Source organism: Chiloscyllium plagiosum, chromosome 13 (assembly GCF_004010195.1).
Source record: "Chiloscyllium plagiosum isolate BGI_BamShark_2017 chromosome 13, ASM401019v2, whole genome shotgun sequence".
NCBI classification, from domain to species: Eukaryota; Metazoa; Chordata; class Chondrichthyes; order Orectolobiformes; family Hemiscylliidae; genus Chiloscyllium; species Chiloscyllium plagiosum.
Genome location: NC_057722.1, coordinates 11,464,153 through 11,477,701, shown reverse-complemented (window position 1 = coordinate 11,477,701; position 13,549 = coordinate 11,464,153). Strand labels below are relative to the sequence as shown.

Below are 13,549 nucleotides of genomic sequence, written 5' to 3'. Positions count from 1 at the left end.
GCTTGGTGTTAGCCTTGCAACATTTCAGTGTTTATGTTACCAGTAACACATCTGAGACAATCGTAAACATTGATCATAAACCACTGAAGTTTGTGGAGAAATTTTAAGGACAGAAATGGCAAACTGTTTAGATGGAACTTCTTGTTACAGCCATTCAATTTGAAAATTGTGGCAGGTGGAGAAAACGTGATTGCCGATGCATTGTTGCCACCCGAATGAGAAACAGAGGTGTTCAGTGGTGGAATGCCACAGACTGAATCCGAACGTAGTTGCGCTATTTGCATGTTTATTGTCAATGGAATGTATATGTGTGTTTTAGAGTACTAACCAATTTTTTAAGGGGTTTTAAAAGTGAAGCCATCTTTGGATATTGATGGTTCATTTTTTTAACGGGGGGAGATATGATGAGGCTGCTCATCCTGGGAAGGTGATGTTGTCCTTGATTTTTTTTCAGTAAGGATGTAAATGGTCCCGACTCTGAAAAGTCTGAGAGTTTGAGTTGATTTTAGGGCCCATTTGCTTACAGCGAATGGACGCTGCCATAGATAGAAGGCTTTCAAGTTAAAAAAACTTGCATAATGAAAGGGGAGTGGCCAGTTCAGCAACTCTGGCAGTTTAGCAGCAGTGTGTGTGAAAGAATATTGCTGGGGCGAGCTCAGGCCGGACTTTCTTTCTTTCTAACTTAAAGCCTGTAAGTCCTTGTTTGTTTTTACCTTTTGTGCCAAGAGATGTTTGTTGAGATTGTTGCAAGTATTTTGGAACAGCATCATTAAGTCAGGATAGCTGTCATGTTCGGATAGGGTAAGTTACTTCAGTATTCTACTTTTTGTTCTTTATGTTTCATTTCGTAATCTTGTGAATAAATTCTGTTTTGTTTAAAAACTAAGTCGGCTGGCCAGCTAATTCTCTCTGGGAAAATCTGCTATACACTTACGTAAATCAAATAGCAAAGTTAGTGTCTGGCCTACCTGCTTAAAATGTTTTGAGAGGTTGGGCCTGGTCCATAATAATGGTGTTCAAGACAACTTTCTTAATATGTAGATGGCCCTACTTCAGAAGGGGCAAAACTTGACCTTCTCTTTGGAAATAAGACAAGCAAGTGATTAAGGTGTTAATAGGGTAGCACTTTGAGATCAGTGACCATAATTCTATTAGTTTTAAAATAGTTATGGAAAAGGATATGCCTGATCTAGAAGTTGAAGTTCTAAATTAGGGCAAGGCCAATTTTGATTGTATTAGGCAGGAACTTTCAAAAATTGATTTGGGGGAGGTAGTTCACAAGTGAAGGGATGTCTGGCAAGTAGGAGGCTTTCAAAAGTGAGATAATGAGAGTCCAGCGACAGCATATTCGTATTAGTGTGAAGAGCTGGCAGGAGTAGGGAACACTGGATGACTATAGAGATGTTGAGACTCTGGTGAAGGAAAAGAAGGAGGCATATGTCAGGTATAAATAGCTGGGATCAAACTAATCCCTTGAGGAATATAGGGGGTGTAAGATCACGCTGAATAGGTAAATTAAGAGGGCAAAGAGGGGACATAAGATTGATTCATAGAGTCAAAGAGATATACAACACAGAAAAATAGCTTTGGAAAATTAGGTTAAGAAGAATCGAAAGACATTCTACAAGTATATTAAGTACAAAGGAGTAACTAGGGAGAGGAATGAAGCCCCTTAAAGATCAACGAGGTCATCTCTGTGTGCAACCATAGGTGAGATCTGAAACAAATATTTTGTGTCAGTATTTACTGTGGTGAAATATATGAGGAGAAAGTGAGGTCTGCAGATGCTGGAGATCAGAGCTGAAAATGTGTTGCTGGAAAAGTGCAGCAGGTCAGGCAGCATCCAGGGAACAGGAGAATCGACGTTTCGGGCATTAGCCCTTCTTCAGGAATATATGTGGTGAAATATATGTAAGCTAAGGAACTCAGTGAAATAAATAATGGTGTCTTGAAAAAATTCCACATTACAGAACAGGAGGTGCTGGAGGTCTTAAAATGCATATAAGTAGATGAGTCTCCAGGACCTAATCAAGTGTATTCTAGAACATTGTGGGAAGCTAGGGAAGAAATTGCAGGGCCCCTAGCAGCGATATTTATGTCATCGATAGTCATGGATGAGGTGCCAGAAGACTGGAGAGTGATTAATGTTGTGCCATTATTTAAGAAAGGCTGCAAGAAAAAGCCAGTGAACTACAGACTGGTGATCCTCACATCAATGGTGAGTACGTTGTTAGAGGGGATTCTGAGGAACAGTATCTCCATGAATTTAGAAAGGCAAGGACTGATTAGGAATAATCTACATGGCTTTGTGTGTGCAAAGTCATGTCTCACTAACTTGATTGGGTTTTTTGAAGAGGTGGCCAAGAAGATAGATGAAGGCAGAGGAGTAGACATTGTTTACATAGACTTTAGCAATGCCTTCAATTAGGTTCTGTATTGTAGACTGGTTAGCATGGTTCGATCATATGGGATCCAAGGAGAGCTAGCCAATTGGATACAATATTGGCTTGACAGTCGGAGACATAGTGTGATGGTAGAGTGTTGTTGTTCAGATCGGAAGCCTGTGACCAGCAGTATGCCCCAAGGTCAGTGCTCAGTCCACTGTTGTTTGTCATTTATCAAATGATTTGGATGAGAATATAATAAATTAGCATTTTGCGGATGACACCAAAATTGTATAATGGACAGTGAAGAATGTATCTAAGTGTACAACAGGATTTTAATCAACTAGGCCAGTGGGCTGAAGAATGGCAGATGGAGTTTAATTTAGACAAATGCAAGATGTTGCATTTTGGTAAGATGAATCAGGGCAGGACTTACACAGTTAATGATAAAGCCCTGGGGGGAATGTTGTTGAACAGAGAAACCTAGAGGTGTAGATACATAGTTCCTTGAAAGTGGCGTCACAAGTAGACAGGGTGGTGAAGAAGGCATCTGGCATTCTTACCTTCATCAGTCAGAGCATTGAGTACAGGATTTGGGATGTCATGTTACAGTGTACAAGACATTTGAAAGGCCACATTTGAAGTACTGGCGTACAATTCTTGTTGTCTTGCTATAGGAAGGATATTTTTAAACTGGAAAACGTGCAAAAAAGATTTATGTGGATGTTACCGAGACTGGAGAGTTTGAATTATAAAGAGAGGCTGGATAGGCTGGGACTTTTGTCTCTGAATCATGGGAGGCTGAGGGGCGACCTTATAGAAGTTGATAAAATCATAATCATAAAATCATAGATAAGTTGAATAGCCAAGGCCTTTTCCCCAGGATAGAGGAATCCAAAACTAGAGGGCATGGGTTGACGGTGAGAGGGGAAAGATTTAAAAGGGACCTGAGGGGCAACTTCTTCACACAGAAAGACACATATACAGAACAAGCTACCAGAGGAAGAGGTAGAGACAGGTACAATTACAGGGCAGGTACATGGATAAGAAAGGTTGAGTGGGATATGGGTCAAACCTGGTTGGCATGGATCACTTGGACCGAAGAGTTTGTTCCTGTGCTGTATGACTATTTGACTCTATGACTTGTCCCTTTCAAAGGATCTCTAAGAGTTGCCAGCCTGGGTGAGAATTGATTGGTAAAGACTTTGGCGATGTTGCTGCAGGGATGCCCATTACTGCCACGAGGCGCAACCAGAGGCCAGAAATATACCTCAATTAGGAGACCCTTTGCCATTTCCCATCTCACATCCCCTACCTCAAATACCTCCACACACATTCATCCTACACCACACCTTTCACCACAACACAAATCCCCCACTCGCTGAACACAGCCCACACAACTTTCCTATGCTATCCAATTCCCATCTCATACCACATTGCACCTAACCTCGGTCTGCAAGAGACTCTCCAGGATTCAAAGGTTGGTCAACCCACGCTGAAAAGGAAGCATCCAACACAGATAAAATGCTATTACCAAAAGTACAAGGCTTTTAATTAAACTGAGAAAGCCAGCATCTGTGTGGAAGGGCCTTCCTCTGCCTTCATGCCATGGTGCAGAATGCCACAGTGATGGAAAGTCAATGGATACACCATGCGCTACCTTACCTCACCAATATCTATCTACATCCCCATCTACTTTCCTGCTCTTTCTGTATCCATAAAACTCAAGCAATGTAGTGCAGCAGTCTCCATTTCCGTCTCACTGTTGCATTTCCTGACCTTTGAGAAACACAGGAAGAAAACATTTGGATCAATTGCAATGTGGGATCCTAATTTAAATAATTTAAATCATTCTCAAACACATCTTTTGCTTTTTTACTACAGATCCTGGGTGGCATGGTGGCACAGTGTTTACCACTGCTGCCTCACAGCACCAGAGACCTGGATTCCATTCCCGCCTCAGGTGACTGACTGTGTGGAGTTTGCACATTCTCCCCGTATCTGCATGGGTTTCCTCCGGGTGCTCCGGTTACCTCCCACAGGTTAGGTGAATTGACCATGCTAAATTGCTCGTAGTGTTGGGGCAGGGGTAAACATAGGGGACTGGGTCTGGGTGGGTTGCACTTCGGCGGATCGGTGTGGACTTGGTGGGCCGAAGGGCCTGTTTCCACACTCTAAGTAATCTAATCTAATCCTTGTGCGTTTTATACAAGGAAGTCTATTGTGAGTCCTCTAACCTTCTGACCTATCACAGACCTCTTCTGTTCTTTCTCCTACCTCCTCCTTCCACTTTCTACTTTCCTTCAGTTCTGAAGAAAGGTCCTTGGCCTGAAGTGTTAGCCCTGTTTCTAACTCCACACATGCTGCCAGCCATCTTGAGAATTTCCAACATTTTCTGTTTTTGGTTCAAATTTATAGCAGCTGCAATAGTTTGCTCTTGTGTTGTGTGGGCATAGAAATGGTTGAGAACATGCTTCTAATTTGTCAATTTTAAACCTATTCTGAAGATGTGCCTGATATAAGGGAGTGGAAGGTGGTGGGGGGCATAGAGTGGGGAAGATAATAATTAAGTTCATTTTGTCATCAGGATCTACGGTCCTGAAACAAAGGAAATATAAATCTTCCTACCTATAAAGTATCATGGGACATTAAAGCTGCAAGTGGAAAATTAGCTATGTTAACATTTGAAACCCACAATGTGACCTGCAAACCTCATAAAAGAAAATTAGCTAATAGAACTCAGGTAAGCACCTAAAACAGTGCGTAATAACTAAACCCAGCATTTAGCCAACTGTCCAACAGTTCTCAACCATTTATATTTAATTAAGAAGAAACAACCATAATCCTCTACAGTTGGTTTGAATGGGATGACAGTGCAATTAAAATTCCCTTCAAAAACACATCTTCCCTTTTCTGCATGGTTCTTGAATTCTGCCCACTAACTGTGCCCTCAGTTTTGGCAGCTAAGGCACTCTTCTGACTCAGGCAATCATTCATTAATATGTGAAGGTGAGGTTACTATGTTGTTATTGGAATCCCATTAGCATTTTAACTTGCTACTGACGAAAGCACACATTACAACAATCCCATTTATTGAATCATACTTCAAATGACAAAAAGGTCTTTTAAAGTAAGTGTTAAACTTTTCTTATTCAGGCCAAGAAGAATGAGGAAAACATGAACTGTAGCTCCCCCAGCTGTGCAATATTGTAAGAACTGTCTCCCACTGCCATACTTGCCTTTGCCACTTACTTGATTGCAAGCAAACAGTCAGTCTATAACACCATCAATTTGGAACCCTAATTGAAACTGAATATTATTTTCAGGATTTCTGAGTTTTCTTTAGGTTAGTTCAAAAGTTCTGACAGTCTCAAATTTCCCATAAATACTCTCAGGGATTTGCAATGGGAGTAATGGATTCATTTATCACTAATCAAAAACATAATCTAACCAAATTAAAACAAAATATTGTTGGCCATTGTAACTATACGTCCAGTCTCTCTTGTGTCCAACAGTTGTGTTTGGCATCAAGAAAGTTCTCTTACACACATTTCAGGAATTCCCTCCCCTCTTTGCTCTAAGACTAATAAATTTCAGTCTGTATTGAGATACATTAAGATTTTACAATTCTACACAGTAGTTTCCCTGCAAATTGGTTTCCTCTATCTCTTTCCCTAGTATTTGGTGTGCTGCAGTACAAATTTAGCAGAGTACGAACTCTTGTGGACAGTGTCTCAAATTTGTCTTAGTTGGAAGCTCCTGCTGCATTAGAAACCATGGCTAAAGCTTCAAAGAAAAGAAGCTTGAATTCTGGAATTCTACCTGAAAACATTTAGAGTTTTGAAGAATTTTGTCATGACATTCATGCCATATATACTGAGTGAACAGCCCTATAATTCAGTGAGACCTATCTTTTTTGTATCTGCCATTTAATGCGTGATTTTTTAATATATAGACCATGATTTGCTTAGTAATTAAGTTCTGTTATGTTGATTTTAATTAAATTATTAAATGTGAAACCTTATCCTTTAGTTTTCTCATTGTTACCCTGATGCACATATATAGTACGATCTGCCTGTAAAGCAAGGAAGACAACACGGTACACACAACAGTAAAAAACAAATCAAATCCAATCAAAGTATTGGACAAAAGGTCAGAGAAAATTATTTCAGTTAATGATTTTGCAATAGGAGAAGATGTACATCTGTCAATAGAGAAGCATCTATTCAAATTCAGCACATCAGTACAATAGGTGTGCAATATATAGGTCATTTTATGCAACCATGAAAGCATCCACTGATGGCCACAGAGACAATAAGGGTGCAGTGACTAATTTTTTCCAATTTGTACAGCAAATTCTGTACAAAGAAATAGCTGAATACATTGAATGTTACCACCATTTTAGAAATATATTGTGTGAAGTTGCGGCTAGATTCAGTACAAAGTATCCAATATTGAGTTAAATGATTAATAAAGGAAACAGGAAGTCAAACTTACTTTCTGTCTGTCATTTAGGGCAATTACAGGAACTGTTAGAACACCACCGAAAAAAGCAGCAAGACTCCATCTTCTTTATTGCAGTTTTAAATTTCTGTTCAAGGAACTAATTTCTCACCACTACATGCATCTGTCTGAAGTTCTCACTGTCTGTAAGCAATGTAAGTACAAGCTCTCTCTAGCTCTCTAACTAATTCTCTTTTCTATGATTTTTTAAATGGTGTTTATCGATGATTTTCTCTGAAGTGTGCAATCTTGCTCATTTTTTACTCTGCCTGCACCAGTTACACTATCAACAATTCCTTCTGAAAAGGTGTTCCACAATCTGAAAACTGTAGAAAGAAACCTCTCTTGTTCCTGATTCAGAATTCCTTTCCTGTTTACTCTTCAAAGGTAATTCATTATTCTAAAAATCAATTTCAAATAGTTTTATCCTCTCTGCCCCAGTGAAAATTGTCCCAGTATAGGAACATAAAAATTAGAAGCAAGAATAGATTATATAGTCCTGTGAACCTACTGTGCCAGTCAATACAATTTTCTGTCCATCCACTACTTATATCCTTTGATTCTAGGAATGACCAAGAATCTGTCTATCTCAGCCTAACTATTTTCAATGGCAGAGCATTCACAACCCTTTGGGGTAAAGGATTCCAAAGATGTCATTCTCATTGAAATCCTAAATGATTGACTGAGACTGTGACCCCTTGTTCAGGTTTCCACAGACAGAGGAAACAATCTCATATGTTTACCTCTTCAGATTGCATAATTAATGAGATCACCATTTATTCTTCAAAACTCTAGAAATAATGTACCCAGACTATTCCGTGTCATCCCAAGATGATCCTCGCATTTCAGGAACCAATGCAGTGAACTTTTGCTGAACCAACCTTAATAGAAGTACGTCCTTAAATATAGATAAAATCTGCACACAATATTTCATATGTGGCCTGAACGAAGCCCTGTACGATTATTTGTGAGACTTCTTTATTCTTGTACTCCAATCCCGCTGCAATAAAAGTCAACATGAATTTTACCTTCCTATTTGCTTGCTGTAACTGTGTGCTAGCTTTGTGAGTTTCTTGTACGAATACTCCCAAGTCTCTCCAAACATCTACATTTAGTTGTTTTGTGTTTTTTTTTAATTGTTCTGTTTTTCGGTTCTTACTACAAATCACATTATCCCACATTGTTCACCTTCTGCCTTTTTGTCGAATCAATTAGTCTGCCTGCATCTCTTTCCAGCTTCTGTATTCTTCTCCCACTTTACATTCCCACTTAGCTTTGTAATATCAAAAACTAAGTGCATTATTCTTGGTCTATATTGTAAATATAGACTATAAATAGTTGAAGCTATACTACTGATCCTTGTGCAGCTACATTAATTACAGCCTGCCAACTTGAAAATCATCCTGACCTCTGCCTTAAGTGGGTGACCCCTTATGCTGATATAATGCCTTCTGATCCTAAACTCTCCCACAAGGGGAAGAAACCTCTTCTCATCTACCCTGTCAGCCTAAGAATCTTAAATGTTTGAATAATGTTGCCTCACATTCTTTTAAACTCTAGTCAATACAAGCTCAACTTGCTGAAAATGTCATTATAAGAAAATCTCATCCGTATCTGGAATCAACCTCGTGAACCTCCACTGGACTGCCTTCAATGCCAGTCTATCTTCCTTTAGATAAGGGAACCAAAACTTTTCACAATATTCCAGCTGTAGACTAATGTATAGTTTTAGTAAGACTTCCCCATTTTATAGTCAACTTCCTTTAAAATAAAGGCCAATATTTTATTTGCCTTCCCTATTATTTGCTATTAGATGCTAACATTTAATGATGGCTGGCACTAATGACTGAGGGCAACTATGTTCCATGTTCATTGGAGCATCCAAACACAGACATCATCATGTAAATTTTATGTGTGAAGTCACATAAAAATGCAACACTGTGCATGAACAGGGAAGCCCGTAAGATTTTGAGCTGGGCTTTCATGGTGGGAGAGTGACCAGGGATGCTGGACATGGGGTGGGAACCGCTGGAGCGAATAGGGAAGAGTGCCTGGATGTCAAGGGTGATGTTGACAAGGAAAACCAAGAGGGGGGGGTGAGGCGAAAGAAGGGCAAAAGAGCCAGGTGCCCTTAACCCCCTCCCTCACTTCCACACTCTGCACAGCTCTCTTTCCCACTCTCCAACTTCCCATCTGGTTCTCTCCTGACCCAGATCCCTACCACATCTACTCCCGATCTCTTCTCCCTCACACCCTTAGTCCCAAACTTGTCCCCATTCCCAGTCCTGATCTCAATCTTTTTCACCACAACCAGTCCCAATATCTTACCTCCTCTAGTCTTGATATTTCCCTTCCCAGTCCTGATCTCTACTCCCCCACCACATTCTCACCCAGAAATTTGCAAATGTGCGATTTAAAGCAGCATGTAGCATGCATTGATGTCAACGAAAATAGCCTTTTGTGATTCATACATGAGCATACCCAAATCCCTCTGTGCTGTAGATTTCTGCAGTCTTTCCCTATTTAAATAATATTCAGCTCTTTATTCTTCTGCCAAGGTGTATAATCTCATATTTTCCACATCATGTACCCTCTATCAAGGTCTTGCACATTCACTTCAGCTGTCTATATCCCTCTATGTCCTCTTTGTGTCATTTTCCCACTTGCCTTCCCACCTATTTTTATACTATTCCCAACGTGGCAATAGTTCATTCACTTTACTCATTCAAATCATTAACATATATTGTAAATAATTATGGTCCCCAATACTGTGGCCCTCCACCAGTTACATGTTACCATCTCAAAAATGTCCCTTTTATTCCAATTTTCTACTCTCTATTAGTTATCCAATCCTCTGTTCGTGCTAATATATCGTTCCAAACACAATGGACTCATCCTATTAAGTAGCTTAATGTGAGGCACCTTAGTGAACACTTTTTCAAAATCTAAACATATGTACTGCTACCCCTCTATCTATCCTTTTTTTTTGCCTCCTCAAATGACTCCAGTAAAATTGTCTGGTATAATTTCCCTTTCATGAAGTCTTCCTGACTTTGTTTGATTGAATAGGAACAAAGGAATTACAGTGCGAGTGGGCTATTAATCCGTTGAGCCCACTACACCATTTAACATGATCATGACTGATCTTATCCTGGTCTCAACTCCACATTCCTGCCTGCGCCCCTTGGCCCTTTATCCTGCATTTCATCAGAAACATATCTACAGAGGAACCTCTATTATCTGACATTCGATTATCCGGCAAGATTGCAAGGTTCTGATTCTTGGCTAAACTATGTTATCCGGCATTCGATTATTTGGAATTTAATTAACCAAATGAAATACTCCCTGCCCATGTCCTTCGGATAATTGAGCTTCCTCTGTATTTCTTTCTTGAATCTGTTAATTGATCCTGCCCTCACTGCACTCTGGGGCAGTGATTTCCGCAGATTCACAACCTGCTGGGAGAAGCAGTTTCTCCTCATCTCAGTTTTGAACCTACCTCTTCTCTGACTTCTTGTTTGAGACTGTCCCACATTTATTCAATGTTCACTTTATCAATCTCCTTTAGCTTTTTATATACCTCAATCAGATCCATTCTCATTCTTCTGAACTCCAGCATGTTTAAGCCCAAGCTATTTAACTGCTCTATGTATTTCTGCTTATATACCCTTGATAACAGTCTCATTTTCTAAATAGCAGATGTTAGGCTAATTTGCCCATAGTTACCTGCTGTTTCTTTCTCTCCATGTTTGAATATGTGTGTTATAATCGGACTTTCCTCAAATCTAAGCATCCTTGGAAGATTACTACTAGTGCAAGTACCACCTCTGAAGTTAATTCCTTTCATAGAATTGGATGTAATCCATTCACCAGGTCCACTGAACTTATTGGCCTTTCGCTTTATTATTTTCACTGTCACTTTTATGATTGCCTCCCTACATTAGGCCTCTTGATTCTTTAATATTTTTGGAATCCCATTAGCATTCTTCACCGTGAAGACTGGAGCAAACTATTTATTGAACTCCTGTGCCATTTTCTAGCTCCACATAATGTCATTGTCTAAGGGAGCTATACTTACTCTGGCCAATAAAAGCAGAGGTCCATAAGGCATAAGAGCAGAGGTAGGCCATTCAGCCCATTGAGTCTTTTCTGCCATTCAATGATATCATGGCTAATCTGATAAACCTTGACTCCTCTTTCTTACCTTTTTCCAATAACCCTTGATTCCTTTACTGATTAAAATTTTGTCTATCTCAGGCTTGGATGTACTTAATATCCCAATCTCAATATCCCTTTGTAGTAAAGAATTCCACAGATCAAAGTATCAACCCCACAATCAAAAAAGTATTCATTCATCACTGTTCTAGGTTTCTTGCCAATTAACCAACTATTTAATTCATGCTGTCATGGTACTCTTTATTTCATGGACTTTAATATTTCTGGCAACTCTATTAAGTGAAACTTTATCAATTTTGGTTTGGAAATTCATGTACACCACTTCAACCTTTTCATTAATTAACTGCACAATGCTTTTCTAGACCATGCTCAAGTTAAATTTATATAGCAGAGGTAACTTACATAGATCCTTGGTTGTCTTTCAGAGTTCAACTGTATCAAGTTACCATCACTCTCAAACAGGTGACCGAAGATAATCTGCTTATTACGATGGCAATGGGTAAGTGTATTACAGTGAAATGCAAAATGATATGTTGGTATATGAATAGAGGATGGCGGGGTCTGGGATACAAGGTGCTATGGATGGCTACTGTAGGTGGCTGGAGCCTATGAGGGGATGAGAGGGGTGAGGGCTCGAGTGTCTTACAACTATGAATAGAACTAGGAGAAAGTGAGGACTGCAGATGCTGGAAATCAGAGCTGAAAAATGTATTGCTGGAAAAGCGCAGCAGGTCAGGCAGCATCCAAGGAGCAGGAGAATCAACGTTTCGGGCATAAGCCCTTCTTCAGGATTCCCGAAGAAGAGCTTATGCCCGAAACGTCGATTCTCCTGCTCCTTGGATGCTGCCTGACCTGCTGCACTTTTCCAGCAACACATTTTTCAACTATGAATAGAACTCAATCAATGGCCCAAAGCATGGAGGTGAGCTTTTTATTCACCCTACCTTGGCAACAGCCAACCTCTATTGCCACCTAATGCCTACTTCAGAAGGTGGCTGCTCCCCAGTAGTCATAGAGTCATAGATTTGCGCAGCATGAAAACAGACGCTTCGGTCCAACTTGTCCATGCCAAGAGATGTCCCTACCCAATCTAGTCCCACCTGCCAGCACCTGGCCCATATCCCTCCAAACCCTTCCTATTCATATACCCATCCAGATGCCTTTTAAATGTTACAATTGTATTAGCCTCCACCACTTCCTCTGGCAGCACCTTCTGAGATGTCTTTTATATCTTTCCCCTCTCACCCTAAACCTATGCCCTCTAGTTCAGGACTCTCCCAGGGAGAAGACTTTGTCTATTTATCCTATCCATGCCCCTCATGATTTTATAAACCTCTATAAGGTCACCCCTCAGTCTCCGATGCTCCAGGGAAAACAGCCCTAGTCTAATCAACTTCTCCCTATAGCTCATATCCTCCAACCCTGGCAACATCCTTGTAAATCTTTTCTGAACCCTTTCAAGTTTCACAACATCTTTCCGATAGGAAGGAGACCAGAATTGCATGCAATATTCCAACAGTGGTCTAACCAATGTCCTGTACAGCCGCAACACGACCTCCCAACTCCTGTACTCAATATTCTGGCCAATAAAGGAAAGCATATCAAACACCTTCACTATCCTATCTACCTGCGAATCCACATTCAAGGAGCTATGAACCTGCACTCCAAGGTCTCTTTGTTCGTCAACACTCCCTAGGCCCTTACCATTAAGTGTATAAGACCTGCTAAGATTTGCTTTCCCAAAATGCAGCGCCTCACACTTATCTAAATTAAACTCCATCTGCCACTTCTCAGCTCATTGGCCCATCTGATCAAGATCCCGTTGTAATCTGAGGTAATCTTCTTTGCTGTCCACTATACCTTCTATTTTGGTGTCATCAGCAAACTTACTAACTATGCCTCTTATGTTCACATTCAAATCATTTATATAAAAGTAGTGGACCTAGCACTGATCCTTGTGGCATTCCACTGATCACAGACCTCCAGTCTGAAAAACAACCCTCTACCACCACCCTCTGTCTTCTACCTTTGAGCCAGTTCTGTATCCACATGGCCAAGTTCTCCCTGTATTCCATGAGATTTAGCCCTGCTCACTAGTCTCCCATGGGGAACCTTGCCGAACGCCTTACTGAAATCTATATAGATCACATCTACTGCTCTGCCCTCATGAATCCTCTTTGTTGCTTCTTCAAAAAACTCAATCAAGTTTGTGAGACATGATTTCCCACGCACAAAGCCATGTTGACTATCCTTAATCAGTCCTTGCCTTTCCAAATATATGTACATCTTGTCCCTCAGGATTCCCTCCCACAACTTGCCCACCACGTCAGGCTCACTGTTCTATAGTTCTCTGGCTTGTCCTTACCACCTTTCTTAAACAGTGGCACCATGTTAGCCAACCTCCAGTCTTCTGGCACCTCACCTGTAACAATTGATGATACAAATATCTCAGTAAGAGGCCCAGCAATCACTTCCTTAGCTTCCCA

At 40.4% G+C, this 13,549-nt stretch overlaps 2 protein-coding genes across 6 annotated transcripts in view; one reads left to right on the top strand and one right to left on the bottom strand.

The window, feature by feature from the left end:
* The window catches only part of LOC122555761 (G-protein coupled receptor 55-like), a 139,100-nt gene that overhangs the window by 9,506 nt on the left and 116,045 nt on the right, over nucleotides 1-13,549 (bottom strand). The gene's annotated exons all lie outside the window — the stretch shown is intronic.
* LOC122555758 (NACHT, LRR and PYD domains-containing protein 3-like) overlaps nucleotides 1-13,549 on the top strand; it is an 86,643-nt gene that overhangs the window by 17,741 nt on the left and 55,353 nt on the right. For 4 of the 5 annotated variants that reach the window (XM_043701863.1, XM_043701861.1, XM_043701862.1 and 1 more), the window contains exons 2-3: nucleotides 6,900-7,042; nucleotides 11,489-11,562. In XM_043701863.1, coding sequence (XP_043557798.1) covers nucleotides 11,553-11,562 — 10 coding nt within the window. In that variant the 5' untranslated portion in view covers nucleotides 6,900-7,042; nucleotides 11,489-11,552. Of the gene's footprint in view, nucleotides 1-5,105; nucleotides 5,128-6,899; nucleotides 7,043-11,488; nucleotides 11,563-13,549 lie in introns of those variants that run through there. The other variant, XM_043701865.1, reaches the window with a different exon arrangement.